Source organism: Bombus bifarius, unplaced genomic scaffold, assembly GCF_011952205.1.
Source record: "Bombus bifarius isolate JDL3187 unplaced genomic scaffold, Bbif_JDL3187 scf7180000007979, whole genome shotgun sequence".
NCBI classification, from domain to species: Eukaryota; Metazoa; Arthropoda; class Insecta; order Hymenoptera; family Apidae; genus Bombus; species Bombus bifarius.
The window spans coordinates 1,132,929-1,158,498 of NW_022884364.1; the positions used below are offsets into that span (position 1 = coordinate 1,132,929).

The 25,570-nt window shown below is 35.6% G+C and overlaps 1 protein-coding gene across 1 annotated transcript in view; it reads right to left on the minus strand.

Moving 5' to 3' along the window:
• Positions 1–1,511: 1,511 nt before the first annotated feature.
• The window catches only part of LOC117204728, a 165,538-nt gene continuing 141,479 nt past the window's right edge, over positions 1,512–25,570 (minus strand). Inside the window, exons 22-38 of the mRNA XM_033442418.1 lie at positions 25,407–25,532; positions 15,467–15,604; positions 12,209–12,306; positions 10,959–11,160; positions 10,787–10,877; positions 10,386–10,582; positions 9,385–9,479; positions 8,947–9,013; positions 8,428–8,478; positions 8,244–8,345; positions 7,997–8,068; positions 7,441–7,561; positions 7,216–7,370; positions 6,788–6,943; positions 6,517–6,651; positions 5,880–6,053; positions 1,512–5,487 (exon numbers count right to left, since the gene is read on the minus strand). Of these exons, the coding sequence (XP_033298309.1) occupies positions 5,883–6,053; positions 6,517–6,651; positions 6,788–6,943; positions 7,216–7,370; positions 7,441–7,561; positions 7,997–8,068; positions 8,244–8,345; positions 8,428–8,478; positions 8,947–9,013; positions 9,385–9,479; positions 10,386–10,582; positions 10,787–10,877; positions 10,959–11,160; positions 12,209–12,306; positions 15,467–15,604; positions 25,407–25,532 (1,977 nt within the window). The 3' untranslated portion in view covers positions 1,512–5,487; positions 5,880–5,882. The remainder of the gene's footprint in view (positions 5,488–5,879; positions 6,054–6,516; positions 6,652–6,787; positions 6,944–7,215; positions 7,371–7,440; positions 7,562–7,996; positions 8,069–8,243; positions 8,346–8,427; positions 8,479–8,946; positions 9,014–9,384; positions 9,480–10,385; positions 10,583–10,786; positions 10,878–10,958; positions 11,161–12,208; positions 12,307–15,466; positions 15,605–25,406; positions 25,533–25,570) is intronic.

Here is a 25,570-nt window from a genome sequence, read left to right on the forward strand (position 1 = left end):
AACGGCAAAGATGAAGAGGAGCGATCGCGGATTGGCGGAAGGGGAAATGGAGTTTCGTAAAGGTGGCTCAGTTCTAAAATAGAGGAAACGCGTGTTGCGATAGATGTTATCGTGTGGTTGGGATTATGCCAAGGGGAAGTGCGTATTTTCGTGATTATGCGAGTTTTTATTGTGAGATTCGGTGGACGTTGTGTAATATTTGCCGATGAATATTCCGTTTTCTTTCCACGCAGGACATTGCGTTGGAGCGATGTAAAGATATTGGCAACTTTTAAATCGTTTGTTCGATCGATGGCTTTGCAATCATCTTATGGATTCGTTAAGAATTATCTCCGCCGTGTTCGTCGCGTACAAACTTGAAAATCGAAAAAAGGATCGAGATTGTGTAGACGTGCGTATAATGAGATCGAAAGTAAAATTATTTTGTAATCGATACAGTACGAATTGTATAAAATTCAAAAAAGCATTATAAATTTTCTATTCCATGGTCGGGAGATAAGAAAATAATTATATCGCTTCACTGTCGCAAATAATTCACTGTAGAAAATAGAACATTTTACAATTACAGGATAAAATGCAATTATGTAACGTCGTAATAAACGGAATATTTTGTATTTATTTTTTTTTTTTTTTTTTTTAGATAAGATATCTTCGAAATTAGAAGAACGTAATGGAAAGTATACAAAAGAAAGTGCTCGTTATACTTCGTACTGAAACTTCTAGATACTTATAGTATATATCTCGATAATTCGATGTTTAATCAACAAATTGCTTGATATTTGTGAAGTTTGTCAGTGAGTACAAGATGCTTAGTAAGCATGGAAATCGTAATGCGTTTGTTTTTTTATGGTTAATTAATCGTGCACTTTGTGAAGCCCCGTGCCGGTAACCCACTTTTGAGGCCAATAAACGATTTCTTTGGTCCACTTAGAAGGCAAGCGCGCACACTTGTGAAAGAAGAGCACCGATGAAATGGGCCTTCGATAGTAAAACGGGCAGTGACGTTCGTACGAGTCCGGATTTCGTTTGACGCGATTTAATTAGGTTAAGTATAACTAGAGCTACTACAGTTACTAATTCGTAATTTTTCATAGAAATATTGTAGATTTACAACGATGCATTTCTGCAAATTTAATCGATCTTTTGTCAAATAGTAATAAACGCTCGTTCGTTTTTTACGTTTTCTTTTTCTTTTTTTTTATTCTGGTTTCTTCGATTTTGATACAACTTTTATCTATCTTATATCTACTTTAGTCATCGCTAGGTTTAGTGTTAAAACATTGTGATTTGACTTGCAATCGGATTAAAATATTAATTATTGCAATTCCGATGAATTACAAAAATAAAGATTGAGATATTTAGTTGAAAATAAGAAATTTAAATGATTTCTTTGGTAAATCTTTTTATACGGTATGTCGTATCATTGTCCGTTTACTTACCTTGTTCTGGTGGATCTGCGGAGATTAAGGAGATTTGAACGCGCGCACAAGCGCGACATCAACGAACAACGCTTATACTGCAACTTTTGCAATCAATGCATTTTAATAGATCTCGATCTGCTTGTTCGCGTTCTATAATAATCGGATTTCTTACGTCCTTTCTTTTTTTTTTTTTGTTTTATTTTTGTTTGTTTTGTTATGTTTCCTCCTCGTGACCATCGATAAGAGTGCCGCGCTACAATGATCGGTGTATGCGATAACAGGAATTAGAATAATCTCGTCGTAATAATATTAGTAATCATAATAACCGTGACAATAATTCATAATGACGGTAATAATGGCGAGAATAATCATAATAATTAATAATTCGAGTCGTTGACTGTAAAATTGGCTCGATTGTATTGCTCCCCGAATTTCGAAGGCGTTTCGGGATACTAATTAGTATCCCGAATCTATTTAATCTGCAAATATATTATAATTAGCATTAAGCTTCTCTAATCTCTCTCATTCTCGTGCTCTTTTACTTTCTTCCTTTCTTTCTCTCACACACACTCTCTTTTTCTCTTTCGTTCGATCGTCGACAACAGATACGTTCACGCTTTTTTCATAACGGTTACGCCATCTCTTTTTGTTCTTGTCTTCTGTTATTTCTCTTTTCTATTTTTTTTTTTTTTTTTTTTTTACAATCGATGCCTCGCCATCGTGGCATGACGTCGTTTTGCAACGTGCCAACAGAACGAACGATCACGAATGCTTGGTGCAACGGTTATCCTTGCGAATTACCTTTGATTTCGATCCGTGTCGATAAGAAAAGCGATTGCGATTATGAGCCTAGGCGCGTATACCGACACTGATTGGCCAGAAGTCTAGAATCGTCGATTGTTACGCGAAATTCGAGAGTCTTCAATTTAGTCGCGAACTACGAATCGACAGAAACTCGATAGAAATGTAGAGTAGTTGATAGTTTCTATTTCGTCAATTAAAAAATTTCTAACTTGAAATTCCCAGGATGTCAGACTTTAGAATCTTAGAACGTTGGGATCTTCTTATTTTTCAAATCACTCAAATTTTGTAATCATCGCTCCTCTTTTAAACTTTCCACTCGTGAAATCCTGAAATGAAATTTTCAATCTTCTCGACTTGTGGATTCGGAAGTTCTCAGATTTCTATATCTTCAAGCTTCGAGGTTCTCGATTTTAGCGCACATAATATCGCTTTTGGTAACTCTATAATATGCAGATTATTATGAGAATGTATCAGTCACGAAGAACGATTACCATAACACCGCCAAACAAAGCGAAGAAAATAATCTTGGGAAACCGGATGGGATGTTCAATAAATTACAATCCATTTACGTAAAACTTCTTAACCGACAGTGTCGGAATATACGCATTCACGTACACATGTATGCATATATAAATAGGTATTCGTCATTTACGAGCAACAATTCGCGCAGCGTACGATCCAACGTTCCCACGAGTTTTTACTATTTCATTGACTACCTTACTAGAACGTGGCCTCGATATCTCAATTCGATGTAGTGTATCGAAATCAAAAGCAACGAACACAGCTAGCTTTTACAGTGCATACGCTGACAGTTATATATCTACAGGGTGGTCCGTTTCAAATGGATTCCGCGCACCTCAAAAGATGAAGTCGAGCGCACGGTACAATTGAACATCGAGATAATTTATTAAACTATTGGAAGAAAATTTGGACGAGTATTTAATTACGCTTTTATTAGAAATTATAGTGAAGTTTTTCAAAGTTTTAGAATCTTAGAATAGTAAGAAAAACGTAGTATGTAAAAGATTTGAAATATAAATTTCTTAAATAAAGGAAGAACTGGATTGAATATTTACTTTCTTAGGTATTTTTGTACTTCGTTAAATTAAATCTCGTCGAATTTATCTTCATTATCGGTTGAACTTATTAAAAAACCTATTAAATTAAAGATTTAGTTTCTCTATTTTACTGAATATTCCATCGCTTGGACCCTCTTGCGCAACAATTTAACGATAGATCGCTTGCTATAGATCATATTCTACCCTTCTATAGTTTCATAATTTGACGTCATTTAGGATAATCAAATAATTTGTAATTTACAAAATTTCGCTAACAATGCTAATCCAATTCCCTAAGAGCGTGTCCAATTATGTTCAATTTCTCTTGTCGTTCGTTCATCGTTCAAAAACGAATCACCCTATCTATACATACACTTTGGCGCAACTAACACTAAAAGTTCGCGTGCTGTACGAGGCAAGTAAAATTCTACGCCACTCGAATCAAACCAGAAGCTGAAATATCGAATTCGATACGAAATCGAATCGTGTCAAGTTCGATATTCGTGACCTGAAATGAAACTCGAGCGGAAATATTCACGCGAAACCGGCAATCGCGAGCAAGTGTCTCGTCATACTTCTTCCTGAACCATCTTTCTCCGTACTCCGACGTAATACTTCGCTGAAATTTTCCAGCTTTCCTTTGCTTGCGCCTTCGAAGATCTACGCTAACGACTAGGATAATAGGATAAATTGAACTATACGCGATCAACAAGCCAGTTTCTCAACAAGTCCATCGCCGTCTCTTTTAAATTCCTTCGCCTTTTTCTTGGAAAAAATTGCCACATCGTAAAAATGCAACGAAGCTCGATCGCGTTCGTTTCATCGAACCTATCAATTTCTCTTTCTCTTTTTCGAGAGTTAAATTAAGGTTCTTTGTTATATCGAACGCCGATCACTCGATGGGAGTTGGAACTTGTTTTTCTCTTTTATTCTGTATTTTTTGATGAATTTTTAGATGTTCATTTTTCGCGTTTTTCTTTTCTTTTACGAGCAGCCCCGAAAGTGTTCGAAACTCGCGTGGTCTGTCGTGCGCGATCGTGCGCTACCCTAAGTCTCTAAGTCGCCTAACTTAAACGTAAGTGATACGAAACGTACAAGCGAGATATCTCTGTTCGTATGAAGACACGGTTGGAATTGCTTGGGAAGAGGGAGAAACTTCCTGAAAACAAATCGATCGATTTTTCTCACTTTTCGCTTTCTCCAATGTAATTTTCCTCCGTTTCTCACTGGACCTTCTATCTGTTTCGAAAAGACAAATTCTTTCAGTATTGCTATAAATACGAATAATATCGATAAAGAACCTTGAAGAAGAATATTCCTTCCATCTACAAAACTTTCGTTCAATTCTATCAAGTTACTTCATACAGCTTCGTTTACATTCGTCTTAATTTATATATCAAATATTATTGTATTCTCTTCTTCTCGAATTTCCATCTCCATCGAGAATACGATCTTCCTTCTGGAACCCTCGTCTACGAGGCTGTACGATTATGTTGATTATATCGATCGAAATGAATTCTCCATAAATTATTTTCGCATCCTACTTCTCCGGTAATAAAATCGATAAAAAGTAGAGCGTCGAGAGAAAGGAATTTTGTAGAATTATCTTATCTTATTTTGGAAAATCGATCAAATTATTTCGAATATGATATATTTTTCGCGAGTTTCCACCCCTCTTGCCAAACGTTTCACCGTGATATACGTCCACGTGGCTATTACAATATATAGTATCACTCTAACTGCATAAATACTCTTCTGTGTCGTTAATTCTAATAAGTGTATATAACGGGTGTCGCGAAATATTCGTGTTAACTACTCGCCGGATGTTCAGCCGCGGCAGACGGAATTCTTTTTCGAATCGTCGATAATAATCGCGCAAACGCATCGATATTTGGTAATCGAGTCAGAGCGTGTTCTATAAAATCGCGTGTAAGACGCTCGAAGCGTCTGGGCCTGGATTATCATTTAACTAGACAAGATCCGAAATATTCGAATCGTGTATACAGTTACAACGTACATACGTAACTGCATTTATAGATCGCATTTCCTTTGGTTTCACTTGTTCTTCTAGAATTAGCGTTACTTATACGGTAAACGGTATTTATAGTTACTTTGGTATAGTCAGTTATATCACACTAGAATCCATGGTGTCTGGAGGGGATTGCCGCCCGAACTCTTGCTTTCTGAGTTCCGCCTGCAGAACCCTGGACACATTGTTAAATCATTTCTTTGGTTGACATTTTAGCGATGCTTTTTGGATTTTGTTACGTGATACGAATTTTTTCTTGTAAAATAGATGAAATTGGTAATACAGAGTGACCGATTTTAACGTATAAATGTGAATTACTGGTAAAGTACTGGCTGTACCAAAAAAAAAAAAAAAAAAGAAAAAAATGTTCAGATATAATGTTCGTGTAATTTGATGTAAATTACATTTCCCGTAAATAGACGCATAGAGATGATACGAAAGTGACATGTGGTTTTCTCAAATGGAATTTAATATAATTTTAATGTACTAATTTTCACATTTTGTATCAACAGTTATTAATTTATTCGTGTCGAAAAACCGTTAGTTAGCAATTTATGAAAAATTTACCTGTCATTGCTTAGCGGACTTGAACCTAGCCAGTTTCAATTGCACCGGGTTGGAAACTTTCACGTGAACTGCGATGTCTTCTACTGGAGCTTCGCGGACGTCTTGGCCACCGACTGCCACCACTCGATCGCCTTTGCAAATCTTTCCGCTTTCCAAAGCGCTACCACCGGGTAACTAAGCGAACAATACAATCACTTGAATTATAATTTCAAACTATAATTTTCCAAAAATAATTAATTAAAGCAATTAAAAAGCAAAATGGGACATTTAATATTATATATATTTTTTTCACCGACTATAAATAGATAGTATAGCTCCATGAAGGAAAAAATAAAGCTTCCACCGAACATGTTTAAATAAATAACAAGAGAAAAAGATGGATAATCCACAGCATTCTACGATAAATTGGATTAGGATACTCGCATTCTGTTTATTTATCTCGTTGATTTAATTATGTACGATCGTGAAAGTAAAATTACAGTTGACTGACAAATTGTTAATTCCAAAGACGCATAAATGTACCTTATAAGTTGCTCTATTTTTAATTTCGCTTTGTTAACTTCTCTCAGAAACTTCACTTTCAGACAGTGGATCTATAGTTCGCAATTGTGTAATGATTTCGTATAAGCAAGCATACCAAGTCTGATACATATGCTCCTTTTCCACTCTTGTATCCTGTCAAACAGAGACCAGCTCCTTTGCCCGACTTCTTCTGCAATTCAACGTCGATTTCCTCTTCACCTTTCTCGTGTCGATGCACCACCATTATGATCTACGTTCAAAAACGCATAAATGTTTCATTATTGGACACGTTAAAAATTAAACAAGATTAAGCTGAGAAGAAGTCATTGGAAATTCTCAAGTTTATAAGGACGTGTTCTGTACAATGGAAAAAGAAGAAGACGTACAGTTCCCGATGCTTTTAATACGGCAGCATGAGCGTTATCATGTTCCATCTCCTTGAAACTTTGACTACACATTTCGAGTATCTGATCTCCAGCTTGCAGCCGTCCATCTTTATGGGCTGCTCCGTCTGGAAATACTTCGACGATGAACACTCCTTTCTGAAATAAAATCGAGGAAATAATATTCCGCACAAAACTCTGAACCTCTTTTCGTTCGTAAGTTCAAATAAATTATTTAAGAATTAAATTCTTCTAAATGGTTAAAAGATTAAAATTAGAATAAAGTAAGTTAATGCAACCCCAATTTAAACTATAGGAGTTAATAGTGACCACGTATGATTCAATGGTACCAATTGAGAATCAGAATATTAGTTGAAATATTAGAATTTTTATTTAAAAAAAAAAAAAAAAAGAAAGAAAATGAAGTTTACCAATGGCGTGTCGGAACCACCAGCTATAATGAAGCCGATGCCTTTGTCCTTGTCTTTCTGGAATTCTATCGTCGTATCTCTGCCAGCCACAATCTTGCAATCTTTTGGATCTTGCGGTGCTTCTGGTTCTGGTGGTTTCTCCGGCTCCTTTGGCGCTATAAACATGATCTTAAATTAGCCTTATATTAAATCTATGTTAAACCGATATTTCACATAAATAATTACGTTCAGGTTCAGGAATAATGCCCTTCGCCTTATCTTCTTCTTCCTTCGCGACTTTGCTTTGATTAGGATTGCATACTGTAAGCGTTACAACGCCTTCTGCTTTTTTTAAAAGACTCGTGGCCTGTGAAAAGTGCAAGAAATGTAATTTGAATGTGAATTGCGTTTTTATTCGGGGATTTCAATCCGACATTGTTTAATTAGCATTCGCTGTTAAATCATCGAAGTATATCACAGAATCCCTTCCAATTTTTTAACTTACCATTAACAATCACGCGTTTATTATTTGCTATAGAATTCTTGAAAATTTAACACTGACGAAATCGTATTTATTCGATCGAACGTGATCAACAATCGCGAGATAAACAAAATGGTAAATTCTATGACAAACACTTAAGCGATTTTAAGGTCTAGCAAACTTTGTACTATACTTTTAACTGCATCTTTCTCTAAACACGTCTGTATATATGTCGCAAGTGAAGGACACTCGTAATACAAAACGAATAATACAAAACGTGTTAATGCATTTCCATTGCACGGTGCATTAAATAATAATTACCTCGTCGTAAGTAGAGCCCAGCAAACAGTCCATGTTGACAGCGAGGATCATGTCACCCACTTGCAAACCAGCCTGTAACACGCGAAATGTATCACATGAGAATGACACGTGCGAACTTGACAAGTTGTATTCGCATACTAATATATTCAATTGTAATTACAGTAGCGAATATACAATTATTATTCATTCAGTATGTGATACAATGCATGAAACGATCGTTTAAAAATTAACAAAGGAATGCAATTACCTGCTCTGCAGCACTGCCTTCTTGAATGTCTGAGATGAATATACCTTGTCCAACTTCCGCGTGTTTTCCCTCGATGATCATTATACCTAGTCCGTACTGGCCCTAGATATTAGAAAATTTCAATGTATTGATGAAAATGGTATCTTTGGTGTGGTGGTAATTTTTGGGATTTGGTTGAACTTGCCTTCTTCACTGGTATGTTACGAACTCCTTTGTATTGGCTGAACATGTCGGACTGCAAGAGGAAAATAATACATCTATCGTTTGGATGAAATAATTTTTGTTAAATGAAACTGTGATTAACAAATTTTAACGGACAACGCATATTTTTGTAGCTTCTTAACGTAAATTTTCTGAGTTTGACTAAATAGACTCGAAACGTTTGTTACGTAGATAATAATCGGGTAAATTTCTTGAAAAATGTTGGAATCTAACATTCCTATAAGTTTGAGGAAAAGTTTTGTAATTTGGTGTTCCTCAAATTTCTCGAGAAATTTTGTAATTTAATATTTCTATAACAATGTTTCCCCTTAAGGAAATTCTTGTATTCTACATCTAATTCTGCAATATTTAAATGAATTCGTGCGTAAATTTAAAATGAAATTTAAATTAAAAACACAAGACAGTGAGGAGAATGTTATAAAAATACAAAATAAAATTTTCGTGAACACGTTTAAAGCTAAATTTTTCAAATCGAACTTACATCTTCCAATGTTGGAGGGAATTGAACGATCGGTTTAACGGCGAGATCATCAAGCGCGGCGCTCCTCCTATGCATCAAATTACTCGGTTAATTTTGTTATAACCGAATCATAGTCGGATAATAATAAATTCATTGACTCATGTATCGATTTATAAATTTATAATTTTTGGCTGAGATCGTCTTTGCTATAGACAAACCTGTTTTTGCTTAAAAAAAAGAGAGAAGAACATATATCGTTACAAAGAATTAATATTACAATTTGAATGGCAATTCACATTCTTCTTTCGCCCTACAAATTTTTTTGAATAATTTTCCTGATTAATCTCAACGGAAAATTTTCTGTTTTTCTAGTTTTTAGTTAGAAATGTTTTATTTACAAAATAACTGAAATCACACGCATGACAAAAACACAGAAATACGAAGAAAATCTGTATGTACCTGAAAACGACGATTTTGAAATACGTGCCAGCCATTCCTTTAATCATGGCAGACGCATTCAAGTGACATCGTCCTTGCAGAACTCGGCCATTTACCTACGTAGAAACATAATTCAAGAGTAACAAAATGGAAAATATTATTAAAAATGTTTACTCCATCAAATAAGAATAACCAGGTGGCATGAATCATAATGGAATTCGCGATATGATCCCGAGTAAGGTGATTCACCCGGAAAATGTAGGTTTCGAGGCTTCGTCTCTGAGATAATCGAGTTTGAACGTTTGCCAAGTACACATACGTTCGACTAAAAATTCATCAACTTGTCTTGCTGCGATTTATCACTGCCCAGCGCGATTCCGTTTGTATACGTTGACGATGACGGCCGAAAATTCCTCAAAGCAACACTTGTTGAACCATTAACAGCTGATGCCAGCTGATCTCGGCCCAATTGCCAAATTTCATTCATAGCTTACTGGTAATGTTCTTTTTTCTTTCGGAAAATTTGCAAAATGTTTTTTTCGAATGACCGATATTTAGCTGTTGAAAAATTGCAAGCGGTATCATACGATAAAATTGATAGTATTTTCGTTCATGAATTAAACCACTTGTTAAGCTTTTAGAAGATTAGAAATATATTACAAACGTTGACTATAATTGTATTGTTTTAATTTTGTTAGAATATTCTTTTGTACAATTATGAGCATATTTTATAATTACGCTTCAACTTTTATAAAAAATCTTATTTTACTTTATAAACTGAACTAGTTCTTAAATTTGTAGAAAATTTGAAAAAATATTCGACATATTGATTGCAATTTTATTATTCTAATTTTATCAGGATATCTTGTATATAATCATGCAAATATTTTATTAATTTATTAATAAATCCTTCATGAATCTTAATGTTAAATATGTATTTAGTATGTATAAATATGTATTAACAGCGAAGGTAAGAAGTTTATGACCGAGGATACGATGAAGAAAAAAGTAAAGCAACGTACCTCGAGTATTTCGTCGCCAACCAAAATCTCTCCAGTCTTGTGAGCTGCTCCCTTTGGATTAAGGCCACAAACGAACACTGCCATCCGATTTCGATCTCTGTGTCCCGCCAGGGAGATACCCAAACCACGTCTGTCTTTCTCTATCTTTACTAGCAACACCTTGTGCCCCAGTGAATGATATTTTTTCTGAACTTTCACTGTAACGCAAATAATGATATTGCTGATTCCTGTGATACTGACAAAGGGAAGAGGGACGAAAAATAGAGAGAACGAGAAAGAAGATAAGGGAGACGAAGGAAGAGAAAAAAGAAAAGTTTAAGAAGAGGAGAGATAGAAAATAAAGAAGAAAGAAAAATTTGATGCATAAATTAAAAAAAAGTTAATTTACATAAATTACGTACTATTCGTGTAACCGAACTCATCTTCAGTCTCTGGATCCGCTTCGATTTCTGCTTTGGTACGTTTTACGTTTCCGGCACTTTTTCTCGAAATCTACGGCAATTATTTGAATATTTGAATCTTCAAAGCTTCTTAAATATCTAAAAATTTGCGAGATACTCGAAGTTCACCGACCTCCATGCCACCTTTCGTGTAAACGTTACCCTCCAGCTCACGTATGTCTTCTTCAGAGCTCTCGTCGGACGAATACTTCCGTTTCGGAGGCTCTTCCGGTTTCGATGCATTATCCTCTTTCTCTTCGCTCACCTCTCGCAATATTCCTGGATTGGAAGGCGGTGATGGCGCCTTCTTGCGAATAGACTTTTTCATGGAGGATCTGAAAGTTTAATTAAACAATTGCTTTGTTTAATTTTTAATCGATCCTGGCATTTTCGTTCGAGAAAGGATATCGAGCAGGAAGAAGAACATTTTTAATCGTCACGAGTCCTGCTATAGTTCTTTATACATATTTTACGTTAAAATGAAGTCCTTAAAAAATTTATTGGAAATTTTAGTTCAAAAGAATTACTTGCAAAATTGGACGAAAGTATTGTCACGTCCCGCGATCCGCACGATTCGTAGCGCGAAAGTAGAATTAATAATTTCCTTCAAATCAAGGTAATTTAAAACGTTTATTTGAAACCGCATTTACAGTATTTGAAGTGAAAAGCGGTTAAAGCCGCTAAAAGCTATATCTTGCGAAAACTTATCTAACTACGTTTTCAAATCTACATAATTATGCTTTTATAACGATATTAAGACAATTTAAATTATAAACAAAGTCGGCAGTTAAACAGACGTTGGGGACCTTCCCAAACATTTTCAAAAGAAATAAAAAGGCAGTTTTTCATCTCCAACAGATATAAATAAGTGTAGCGACTCAAAGAAGTAAGTAAGAATAATAATTATTATTGTTCGTCTATCGAGTATAATTAATTACCACTCGTCTATCGAATACTATTAATTAATTACCGTTCGTCAACCGAATAATTACCATTCGAAGAGTTAGTTATCATTTTGTCAGCCGAAGAATTTTATATCCGTCATTCTGTCAACTGTCATAAGTCAATTGTCAATATCGAAATCGAGTAAGATTTGAATGAATCATTACATATTGTTAATTTACTTTCAAACGATTATAATCCTCTCCCGTGCCAATATTCCCACACATAGCAGGTCAGCCGAAAGTGGAGCTTATTGTCAGTTGCATTAAACGTCAGTTAACGCTACCTTCTCGTCGGCAACTAAATAGAACGTAACGTAACATAAAATAGAACGTAAAATTTGCAAAGAATCTATCAGAAATTTTGAGTCAAATTCCCGGCTTCAAATTGTAAGAAATGACTACGTTAGAAAGAAGTTTGTAAAAGAAATTCTTGAATTACCTTCGCGAACTGGATCCCGCGCCATCTGAAACTCTTGTACTTTGTCGCCTAAAGTCTGATCTTGAGCTACTTTGCTTCTCTCCGTCTTCGAATCCTGCCTGTAAAACGAAGAAGAAAGAAAAATGCAAAGAGACGCACAAGAATATTCCTTCTTCTCGCACCTCCTTCCACTATCATCAGAAATAGAACGAAAATGAAATTACAATTTTAAACAGCGTGTACAAAGTCTTCATCTACGAAACGGAAGAGTAGACGATATTTCCTTCCATAGATCCAACGAAACTGAAATCGTGAAATTTTAGAAAAATGACAAAGCGTTAGAGGAAACCGCGAAACGGTAATTCATTCCAGACAACAGAGCAACTCCGCGAAATAAAGAGCAATTTGCACCAAAATAACTTTCTATCGCGCGTGCCTAAAGCCGCGGAAAAATTTCGAAAACTATAATCGCCGGCAGGGCGGAGCTTTCGAATATTCACGAACAATTTTCAGGGTCTCGATCAACGTTCTTCAAACAAACCACAATGCACGCTTAATAAACCTCGGAGAAAACGCGTCTGCCGATCGTTTGGAACTCACCACGCTGCAAACAACCCGTGTATCAGGAACTATTATAGAACAAGCTTTGAATTCACTATCAATTACAGTTCGGTCAATTACAAACACCGATCAATCGAATCACGAACGAGAATACGTAACGGGCGGTTATATTAATTCCAAGAAACGATCAAACAACGTGCGAGAACGATGGAGAGAGAGAGATTGTCTAAAATTGGTAGCTCGGGTAGGCGCGCGCGCGCGCGCTCTCTATCGTAACATTTCGAACGGGACGCATCGCGAAATAGACTGACGACGGGATCCTCCCGTTTTCACGCGCTCCCTCGTCGCCCCAAGTTATAACACAATCGATTCCGTTGACCGAATTAATTTACATTGGACAGGATCGAACGTGGCCCCTTGTTCCCGCGCTTTTTTATTCCCAGTGTCTCGATCACAATCAACCAGCCTTTTTCTCCGTGTTTTCATTAACCATTTCGCTTTTGATGGAAACTGCAATCTATAGTCGCAAACATGTTTCCATGTAAAATGGCACTACGATGTGTCTTTTTTTTTTTTTTTTTTTTTTTTAGAAATTTGTTTCTATTCAGGTACAGCGAGTCGGAGATGTATTCGAGTAGTTTTCATAATAAACTTTTTGACGAACTTCATTTGCTAGCTACAGGCAGCTCACAATCGCAAACACTGTATAGCTAAAAGTGTTTCGCATATGCGAAACGTTACTATAGAGTTTTCTTGGTGAATTTGCTTCTACGCAGTGATTGAGAGAAGTATTCGAATGATTATTGCTGTAAACTCTGTGGTATACTTAATTTGCAATTTGCGTTACGAAAGATCGATAAGATGAAAGGTATTTTGATTTTATTGAAATGCTTTTTATGCGATTGAAAATAATTAATTCTGAGTTGAAATACATTTTTGAATTACTGTAAGTCTCAACTTAGGATTTATAATCTTAGAATTATCGATTTTCATAAATCGACCACCTAACCGCTGTGGTGGCATTCTGTTTACGGACAACTGCTACGCTGATGCTATGCAGATTTACTTCTGCGTTGAAAGAACCATTGTAGTGATATTACACAGACTGGTTTCTGTGTATAAATAGTCGGCCTCCAATAAACTATTTACAATAAATTTGTTCATACAAATAGCCATTATGCTAACTTTCTGTATCTGATCTTCAGTAGAAATACTGAAACTTGGCTTCCTCTATAAACGTCATTTACATCTAGAAACAAGCTTCCACAAACTTAGGATACTTCGCTGTATAGAATCCTCCTCATCCTGCTATCATATACAAATTATTTTTATACTTGAAAATTTATGTTATTTTCTTCTAATTGTATAATTTCACAGTCGATATATGAGATTCTTAGAAAACAATCTGAACAACGTCGCTGTTCATAGATTTCTCAATTTCTTTGTTTCGCTACTTAATTGTCCAGTATTTGAAAAAAAATCGATTTATTTCTATAAAATTTATTTGTCACAAGAAAATAGCATAAACGCTCGCAAATTGCGAGATGAATTTTGAAAAATGATATTTGTAGTCGTCATTTCTCTTTGCATTTTAATTTACAAGGCAGTAGGTTCATTAACTAAATAGCTACAAATCATTTGCTACAGATGTATAACAACGATGTTCCCTTGTCTGTCAAACTTTGCTTAAACTCAATGGTTTAAAGTAATTTGAATAAGAAACGAATAAGTTGCGCAATACTATAAGGTAAATACTTTATGCAAGTAGGAATTTAAATTCTAAGCAGACACAATTGCACAGTTGCGACGTGCTTTCCACTGAAATGGCAATATAGTGGTGGTTAGCTATGCGGTCGTGGCAGGGTTAATACGTGACGATTGTCACGATCGGAAGATCCATTAGCTAATTATTAGGGTCGATCTAATTAGATCGAATTGGTTTGAGAATGGGTCTCTTTGGTTGAATATCCTCTCGAATAGATTAATTGCCTACCCAACAACAAAGGAACACTTGAAAATTCCAAACAGTTTCAGATATTGGATTCAACTGAATGAGCGGCATTACCACAAATCTCTTTCATTGCCCCGCTGATATTCTAAGGAGATCAATTTTCCTTCGAAAACTTAATAATATCGGAGAATGCTAAATCATCTCAACTACTGGAAATAAAAAAATTAAAACGATGTACGAGGACGAAATATATTAAACGTAGCGAAATATATTTTAGTATAAAATTCCTACTGACTTGAACCGAACTCTTGAAACATTCTCTTCAACATCCACCGACGTTGCTATATAAACAGCAACTCGGTGCACTGCTGCAAATTTTCGTATAATTTCTTTTTTTTTATTTTCTAGAAGACGAGCAATTTAAATTTGTTTGCTTCTTAACAATAAACCTATGAAATATTACTCTTTTTGTTTATAATTTCATTCAAGGCCAAAAAATACTAATCTTTCGATTGTTCGATGCTGGAAACATGGCCGCTTCGTATTTTCCTCTCGCTTCTTTCTGTTACTGTATATTCTATTTTGTTGCGTGACTGATTGCATTTAACGACAGAGAAAGCCGAATTTCTCGATCGAACAAACAACTTCAAACAAGCACAGTGAAACGTCGAATCTAGTTCAGGTTGCGAGACGTCAGAAATAGTAAAGCGTGTGACCGTGTCAATTGGCGCGCGTGCACAAAACGAGACTGAATGAAAACGACCCACCTGTGTCACTTCCGGCGTGCTGGACCTGACTGGCGAGACTGGCGAAGCCTTTTGACGAAAGGATGCCGTGGGTGTTCCGGGCAATCGACTCCTCGTGTTCTGCTTCCTTCCCTCCGCTTCTTCGTCGTGCTCGTTGTTCTACAAATTTCACAGAAGAGAAAAACCAAAGCATGAAATATCAGGAAGAAGTAGATAAAGAAACGTTATTTGTAACAGTGCAACGACGTTCAGACGTGGCAGGACTCGCTGATACGCGATGGTACGGATTGATAGTACAAATTGAAGAGGAAGGAGAAAAAGAGGCGAAGTTGCGAGAAAAGGAAGAGAAAGAAGAAAATCGAGGCTTTTGATTCATGGTTCTGTTAATTCGCCATTATTCATACACATTGTCTCAGTGTGTCTCGACAAGACCGATTCTTCCAACGAAACCTCGATGGAACTCCATTTATCGAGAAGAATTTCTCTTCTTCTGAAGAAATAGAGAAGAAATAGGTTTGATTGGTACCTGATTGAATGAACTTCTGCTGGTTGTTACAGCGCTGTGAGAGGCAAAAGTGTTCGAATACTTGACATGGTAAATTTTTATCGGCTTGTTACACGCGTTGTTGAAACTTTTGAAAGTTTTGTTAACGCCAGGGAAACACGATTACGTCGGTTATGCTAGTAGCGGGAATTAGCAGAGTTCTATCGTATGTACCGTTTGTTCCCAGTGGAGTCCGATACATAGAGTTCTACTATAGTCGCAAAGCTAAAGGCGGAAAGGAATGCATACCAAAAGGATGCGGTTTACGCTTGAAAGCCTCGATTTGAATAATCCTGTGACACCAAGCCGTATAAAAGCCTGAGATCTTTGAAGAGAAAGGACAACAATAGGAGGAGGAAGAAAGGGGACGAGCAGAAACAGAAGAAAAGGAAGCGGAATAAACAGAAGGGAACAAGGGAAGCGGAGCAATTGAAATAGAAAAGGGGGAGAGAAAAGAATAGCAGCGACGGCAGCGGAAAAAGAAGAGAAGAAAAATAAAACAATATGAAGAACAAAAAGAAATAGGAATAGAGAAGAAATAATTGATGTAAGAAGAAGAAACAAGGAAAGAAGGATAAGAAATGGAATGAAATGAGATGGAAGAGAAAAATAAAGAGGCGAAAGAAAACAGAGCGGTGGAAACAGAAGAGAAAGGAGTAAAGGGGGGACAGAAATGATGAAAGAAGAGAAATAAACAAAAGAATAATAAAATAGTAAAAGATACAAGGAAATAAGGAACGAGAAAATGTGAAAGAATAAATAACGTAAGAAATAAAAATGGAAGAAGAAAAAGAGGAACAGGAAGTGTAGAAGAAGAAGAAGAAGAAGAAGAAGAAGAAGAAGAAGAAGAAGAAGAAGAAGAAGAAGTAAAAGAGAGGAAGGATGGAAGTTGCCAGGTGCTATTTCGGTTGGCGCAGTACGATGCTTCCGGACTGAATTACTCGTGGCAACCGGTGAAATATTCGGCGTGACGGTTTCTTGAATTGTTGCCAGAGGAGAAACGCAGTGATTTAAAGATGTACAAGCGTGTTCAATCGCGATCATCGATAACAGCGAGCCCCATACGTTACACCGCTACCTCGGAATGTGATTAATGCGTGTTATTAGATTTTGGCCTCGCACGAGACTTGCAGCACATTCCACTGACTGGGCTCAAGGATCCGCGAAATAACAATTAACCGACTGATCTACATATGGGTTTGTGAGTTCGTTTGTTTCGTTGTAAATCAATACGGATATCACACTGTCGTTACGTTAACAATTAAATGGAAACATCGAGTAAGTGTCCGTAGCACATTTTCGTCGAAGTTGATTTAACGATGTGTAAGATCAATGCTTCTACGGTCTTCGTCGATAGTTGACGCGCAGGTTGCAGGTAGTTCGTTAGAAGGCGATGTAATGTCGAACGCGAGAAGCGCGTTAAGTGTTCTACACTTATGGAACAGTGAAATTTCAAAATCGATTGTTTCCAAAATGTGCCAAATGTATTATAAATGTTCGAGGTTTCCATTCGCTTGTGGATTTTAGTGTGTGTTACGTTCTTTGTTACGTTAAGTGGATTCAACGGTTTACACAATATGTAATACGCCTTGGATGATCTACTTATGTGAATAGAGACGTAAGTAATAGACTTTAATCCATAATTGATATCATCGAACCGTAGGTGATCACAGTAGTTTCAATTAGAGTTGCAGTCAAATATTATTCAATTTTTATCGTATTAAAAATACTGTTATAATGATATTTGTTATGTAAAAACCAGGATAGAAATTAAGATACAAACTATTGTAATATTATATGTAATATTTAATTCAAAGTCTTGTGTGCCACCCTATAATTCAATGATACCAATGGAGGTTTCATCTACGGTTAATCGTGGATTTTAGTGTGTTACGTTTAGTGTTGCATTGAAAGAGCATTCGATGATTTACAAAGCAATATTTTGTGGATAGTTCACCTATGGGTTTGTGGGAATTATTTAAAATTGTTTACCCCAAGTTAATTATTTTCAATAATTTTTAAATCTTTTCGTCTTTCTGTCTGAAACCGGAGAAATAACTGCATGCAAAAAAAAAAAAATATATTTTTGTTCACTTCAGAGAAATATTATAATTGAATCGATTACGTTGCATTATTATCATGATAATATTATATAAAATTAATAATGTATTCTTTCGTTCGTTATTGACGGTAATATGGGTGGTTTGACGAATTAAGATCGTTATTGGACGCACTTTTACCGTGATTGGGAAATATGTTTGGTGATCATGTTCTATTTTTAAAGGAACTGATCGATAGCATTTACATTTCGAAGCTCTTGTTTGATGGGACAACCTGAGTTTACGAACGATCAGGTAGATAAAACAATCGACTTTCACCTACGCTAGATTTAAAGCAAATGTATCCTGAAAAAAATATCAGAATTTTATAATTCTTTGAATTAATCACTGTCATTGTCAACTAAAAAAAAATAAATGTAACAAGTAAAGAAGAAACATAAAATCTATGGAAGAAAATAATTTTTTCATATGTGTCTTGACTTAAAAGTCTCAAATGATTTTTGAGAAAATCCTGCACTTTTAAAGAACAATAATTATCCAAAATTTAAATTAATCATCAAAAATCAACAATAAAATTGGTATTTAGTTTTTATCGGAAATAACAAGTACTGTTAAACCGACTTAGAATACACCGTATGAAGCCAACACATTTATATTTACTGCAACGACTGCATCAATATTTTTAATAATTACAGTGCACATTCTTCTAAACTGTTCTCACTCGAAATTACAAGTTTAAGTAACTTTAGCAACTCCACACTTTTATCAAATGAAATAATAATTTTTAAAGACTCTTATAATTCCCCCAAAATATCCAAATACTCGTAAACACACCATATGTATCTATATACAACTATGCAATAGAAAATGAATACTCACACAGACGCAGAAATTCCCAAAGGAAGAGAAAAAGAGAAAAGAAACGAAAGAAAGAAGCATATTATCAATCTTAAAAATCGCGAATATAAAATGCCCTGAAGTAAGAAGGAATCAAAATATCAAATTATCAAAACTCACAGATTACAAATTCCAAGCTGGAGAAACATACAAAAAAAAAAAAATCAAAACCAGGAACCATGTCACCGATACCAAAAGTCACAAAAATATAAAACAACCTCAAACGAGAAAAGGAGAAGGAGAAAAGCAGCAAAATCGGGGGATTACACCATCGAACCAAAAAATCACAAACATAGAAAAATCTCGAACGAAGAAAGAAAAGGAAGAAAGAACAAGATCCAAGGATTATGTCACCGACCTCAAACGTCGTAAATATAAAAATATTCAAAGGAAAGTGAACAAAAAAGAACCCAAGACCGAAGACCGTATCACCAACCGTATCCCAACAGTCACAAATACAAGAAATTCCAAACGAAACGAAAGTACGACGGACAAAAAGAAGGAAAACCAGGAACCATATCACCGTTGCCAAATTACGTTCGACGCGGTCCAACTCTGATCCGTGAAATCTATCCTCAAAGGGACTACTATCCTCAACAACGAATAGCAGGCGTCACATGTGCGTGTATTCGTTGGAACGTACACCGAACGAGACGCGTTTGCGTCCGAAGAGGCGGTGCATCGCGACGCTGTTCCGTCGGAGGCAACGTCTACCAGCCGGTTTCGTGCATGAAACTGCCGGGTCGTCGATATATCGCTACCGAGAGAGAGATGGTTCGACGTGATCAGAGGGGGGTTACTGCCGCAGCTGGAAGGGGTGCCAATGGTCCATGGTGTGTCGATGATGGACGGTTCGTTGCAACCACGTAATCCACACTTTCTCACACGGATCGTCCCTGACTCATTGCCAATCACCCCTCCCACCGTGTACACTATCTGCCTTCTCTTTCTAACCTTTGTTTCGCGTGTTCCCCCTCTTTATTAGTCCCTGGGGTTGTTTCGCGTTAGTTTTGCCCTTCCTGAATTGTTTTATGCCGTGTCAGGATTCATGTTTTTTAAAGGATCCGCTTGGAATGTGAAATGCTCTGGCGGGATCCACGCTTTCTGCCATTCGTTTTGTTTTTCTTTCCTTTTATTTTGTTGTTTCTGCTGTTTGCAGAGCTTCGGCGAACTTTTGCAAGTTGAACGTTGGAATTACAGAAACGTCGGCTGCGTTTTTCGAGAGAGGGCTTCCGGATTTTTTTCTTTCGGAGGTGGAAACTTTGTTTCTTTTGGAGTTTTCGTGGCCTGGAAATGCGTGTGGCAAGGTGTTTCGAATTTCCAAGACAAGCGTTAAGTACCGTCGCTGACGTTGTTAACGATATTCGATAATAAAATCTGCGATTTTGAAAGGAAAGAAATTCTCATTATAAAGATACGAAAGTAAAAAAATCTTCGAATGTTCGATTCTCATTTTTAACCAGATTTTCCGCTGGTTTCCTCACAAAGGAAGATAAAACAACAGAGCTGCATGCACGAGTTCTCCGCATCTCTGTCAATTCGTACAAACAAAATTTCGAATAGAAATAATCAAAAGCAAATCTTTCAAACTTCAAATGCCCTAGTCAAAGAAATGGAAATGAAAAATTACTCGAACGTTTGATCGTTATTCCTAACCAGATTTTCTGCTCATTACCTCACACAGGGAAATAGAAGAACAGACAGATTCGTGCAATTTGCACGCAATCTTTCGAGCGAGAACATTCTCCGTGCAAACTTGTCAAAACAAAAGCGTTTCCTTCGATCCCCTGTTCCTGGTACCAGCCTATCTTCGACACCGTTCGCTCTGATTTGCATGATTCTCGTTCTGTTCCCGCCTTTCGCACCATTTCACCCCCCTGTCACCCCCTCGTCAGATGGTTTATTGGAAAGTTCGACCTCGATGCATCGTACATCTACAAGGGATTCTCTATAATGGCTCTGCCTACACTACTCTATTCCTCTTTCGATTTTTTTTTTTTTTTTTTTTATCTCCGATGCACCCTCTATCCATCTCGTTCTTTCGCCGTATCTGCCTGTTCCGTGTTTCTCTATCTCTAGCTTGATCGGTTCAATGTCGTTTAGTCGCTTTAATTTCATACAGGCTCGAAGTGAATTTTTGTGAACCAAGTGGATCGAAGTTGAAACATATGACGACGATGTGTGTAGGTATGCAGATGTGGGGAATGTTCTTTGGAAGAGTGAAATGGAAAATTGTTTGCGAAGTATGGGAATTTGGGTTTCCGAGTTTTATTGTTTCGCGAGTTGCATTTCGTTGGGGATTTGATCGTTTGATTTATCGAAGTATTTTAGAACATTCGCAATTTTGTAATTTAACATTCTGGGGCAATCTGTGATATTTTTCTAAATAAGCTATGAAATAAAAAAATTTTTCAAATATATTTTATTCTAAATTGGATAGCGGAGACATGTAGCATTATTGAAATATATTTTATAGTTTGAGTCTTCTGTGAGAGAGATTAGACTAGTTAGACTAGTTTGTCATTACAATAATCTATCACTCGAGTATCCTGTAATTATAGTACTTCATCACTCAAATATTCAGTGATATCAAAGTTACGTATTTAGAGTATTCTGTATTTTCGTACAACGTAGATATTTTGTAATTTAGATATGGCACAGTTTAAACTTTCAATCGTTTAAATATTTTATATCTGGAATATTCTATAGTTTTGTAATTTAAATATTCTCTAATTTAAATACTGCTCAATTTAAATGTCCCATAATTTCAATATTTTATACCTCGAATACTCGGTTAATTTTGTGATTTAAATATCCTGCGGTTTCAACATCCTGCAAACAATTTCAATCTTTAGAAATAAATTTCAGATAATTTAAAATATTTGGAAATAAATGTTTCAGTAATTAAATAATTGGAAATAGATATTTTAATAAGTAATTTTAGTTTAATCAAAAGATTTCGCGGCCAATATAATTCGTAATTCAAATATTCTACACTTTTAATGTTTCACGATTTTTCATATTTATTTTAATTATTTTGTATTTCGTATCTTCGTAATTCATCAAAATTGTTAATTACATCCACAAAGAAGGCTATAATCAAATTTGATTTTATTTCCAGCGAAATTTATTTTCCAAATAATATTTAGTCGTTAGACAATTCTATATACCGATCGTTGGATCGATTTGAATTAGGCTTCCAAGTTTCCAAGGTCGCCAGAGGATAATAGATTACTGCAGAAGGTATGAAGGGACGAGAGACAGAGATTCAAGGACGATATGTTCCAGTTTATCTGACATTTCGAAATGTCTGCCTTCTGGGGTTGCCATTCGATGCAAATATCACTATCGAGATTTACTATTTAGCATGATTCCAAAGTGACAGAGAGAGATAATAATTGAGTTAATGAAATGTTTATTTCCGATAATTACTATAATTTTAACTCTTATCTCTCCAATATCGTAACAGAAAGTATTTCTTTTTTCTCGTCTAACTACTTTAATTATTTAGGTATTAGTATTTGTTATGATTATATAGATTAGATTATTATACCTCTGCTATTCTATAGACACAGTATTTATTTTTTATTTTTAACTTATTTCGATTGCTTTGATGTATAGTATTAACAAAATCTAAAGAAATTTTAGAAATATTTTATTTCTAAAATATCAACATTTTTCAAACTTTTTAATGTTTCCCGTTTGTTCAATTTAGCTATAACAAAAGAGTGGACAATGCGAATACTTCAAAGAGAAAAGAAACGTATAAACAAACAATCAAACGATCGGAGTTAATCGAGTTGTTTGAAGGATTGGTGATTTCTTTTTCTCTTTTCTATGTCATTTACAGTTTGATTAGCTCGATGAAAAATTCTATGGTGCCTGTGATCGCCCATCAAACCCGCAGGTCGAAATAAATCGTGTAGATGAAATGTCAGAGACAACAGCGATCTCATTTTCATAAGTCACAGAGTTTGAAAATATTCATTTAATCGCTGTGTTTTATTTTTTAATTATCCGAGTCATTGACGAATCATTCTTCTCTTTTTTTTTAATATTTCCAAGATTTTCTAAAAATATATTTGTCGTTCAAAATATCCTGAAATATGTGCTAGCTGTTTTAAATTTATATTTATAAAAACAATTCTTAAAATGTTATAAATTATCTTAATGATGTATTGCTATTAAGGAAGAGCATATAAAAAATCTGATTCCTTTTGTAAATTTAACTCCTTTTTCAATTCGTTGATAATTGTCTGTTTGAATTTTAATTTCGGCTGAAATTTATTTTATGTGCAATCAATACATGCAATTTGCAACGTGCAATCTGTAAATTGCCATTAGCTCGTTTTGTGGCAACTACAACAATTTTCATTTAATAACTTTGTATTGTCACTACACTTTGTGCCGTTATATTTCTCATCATAAACCAAACGTGACAGTTTAAAAAACAATTTTTCCCACGTTCAAATAATAATATTTCAAATAAAAATATATTGCCATTTAAGAAGTCATCGGGAAAAGATTATGGAAAATTGTCGCCGTACATATTTTTCCTACATACCGTACGATGTTTGTTCCAACTGTTTTCCTCTCTTTTCGAAACAACAGGAATTAACAGCGAATTGTTCATTTCACATACATACATATTTCGACCTGTGTGTCGAAGCAATCCGGCAGATTACAAGCGAAAACATGGCGCAAAATTGATTGCAAATCGTTGTACCTAGCTACAATTTTGTTTGAAATATTGTTAAAACAAATTTCGCAATTTCATCGCGTGAAAAATTTTGAATTTCTAACTAGCATCGAGAGAGCGAGCGGAATCTGATTTTAAACACGAAATTTCATTGCAAATATGTATAGCTTTCTAGTATGCGTGTTTCAGAAATGTTGCTTCATCAGACTTCTGTCTACGATATCGACACACCGAACACACTGCGGATTTTATTTCTCGTATTCAGGTATTTAAATTCAATTCGAAATATTGAAATTCAAATATTGGAATCAACAATTTCAAATCTAAATATTTAAATCTGTATGTCTGAACGTAAAGCTTTAGACGCAAAAGCTTTAATATTAATAAATTCAAAGATGCGAATTCAAATACTCAAAGTCGACATTCAAATGCCAACTATTCGAGTTGGAAATTAAATAATTAAAATTATTCGTGCCCGGTGTTCAAACCTAAAAATACTCAAATTCGAACATTTGTACTTAAATAGTCGAGATTCGAATACGCGTAAATTTATGCGTGACGAGGAATTATTGAAAAAGCTAATTTCGCGTATTTTCTCGCTGCAAGCGACATTCAATTCTGTCTGCGTCTCATACGTTTCTGCAAATGAGAAACGGAGAAAGCCATTAAGCGCCGAGAACAAAGTTCCGTTTTAAATCGAGCACGCGGCCACAATTCCTACATTTGCATACACGTGTCGGCTACCTGGAGGCGTTGACCAAATTTACAACGAGCGTGCAATAACATCGTGGATGCAATTTATTCTTCTACGAGTTTTCTCGCTCGCAAGCGCCATCGAACTTCAATGGCACTCGAAACGTGACAAGCAAACGAGCTACTTTCGCGTTTAAAACACGTAACAAGCGTGCTATGGTGGAAACAATGAAATAAAAGATGCGTTAAAAAGCAGCGGTGCACAGAAAATCTGTCGATAAACGAGACGATGACGAATAAAATGTTAGAATCGAAGGATTGGTCGAGTGCTAGAAAAATTGATCGACTATTACGGATTCTGTCTGTTTTCGAAAAATCGGTTCATCTAAAATGAAGAACGTTCTTTTTGAATATAATCTAAAATATATTATAAGATATAATAGCCATTTCAAAGGTGATTTTATCGGAGAAATCTGTAAAAACAACGAGGAACAAGCAAGTAGAGAATATTAAAAAATGTACAAAAATGAAATATACGTATCGATATTCCACGTGTACTGTATCGAACATTGATTACTTCATAATAAAAGAGAAAATGATATATTGCTAGTGTGTGGTTATCTATGCAGTTGTTCGATTCTGAAGACTATGAAGAAGAAAGAAATAAAGAATTAATTTACATCGTTTGTTTATGCATATCAAGCGTAATTACGAAATACATCGTACAAGGTATTCCGCTTAAATTTTTCAGTTGAAATATTTCTGTCGTATTCTTCATATTTCATGAAGGAACTCTACGAAAGAAAACAATTTTCAATATGGTATATCTACGACTACAGCCGAGACAGAACTGCCATAGCGATAAAGAATAATGTAACTACATTGTAAAATTAAATTAAAAAGTTCAAATTGCCAATTATACACGCCAAGATCGTCTACAGTTCTATAGGAAAATCAAATTGTTAAATAATCAACGATAATGGATATGCAATGTGAGAAAATGCGGAGCAAATGAGGGTGGAAAGGAACGGGTGTACATCGATATTCCTGGTCGTGGCGAGGTCTCACCAGGTGCACCAGAGACTGGACGAGAAGGCAGACAGGATTTCCGGCGGCTTGGATGACCTCCACTGCTCGTTCATGAGTGCTATGTCGTAGGTCCACGCCATCGACCTCGATTATTCGATCTCCGATCTGAAAATAAACGAGAAAAAGAAGAAGCGCGTGTTAAA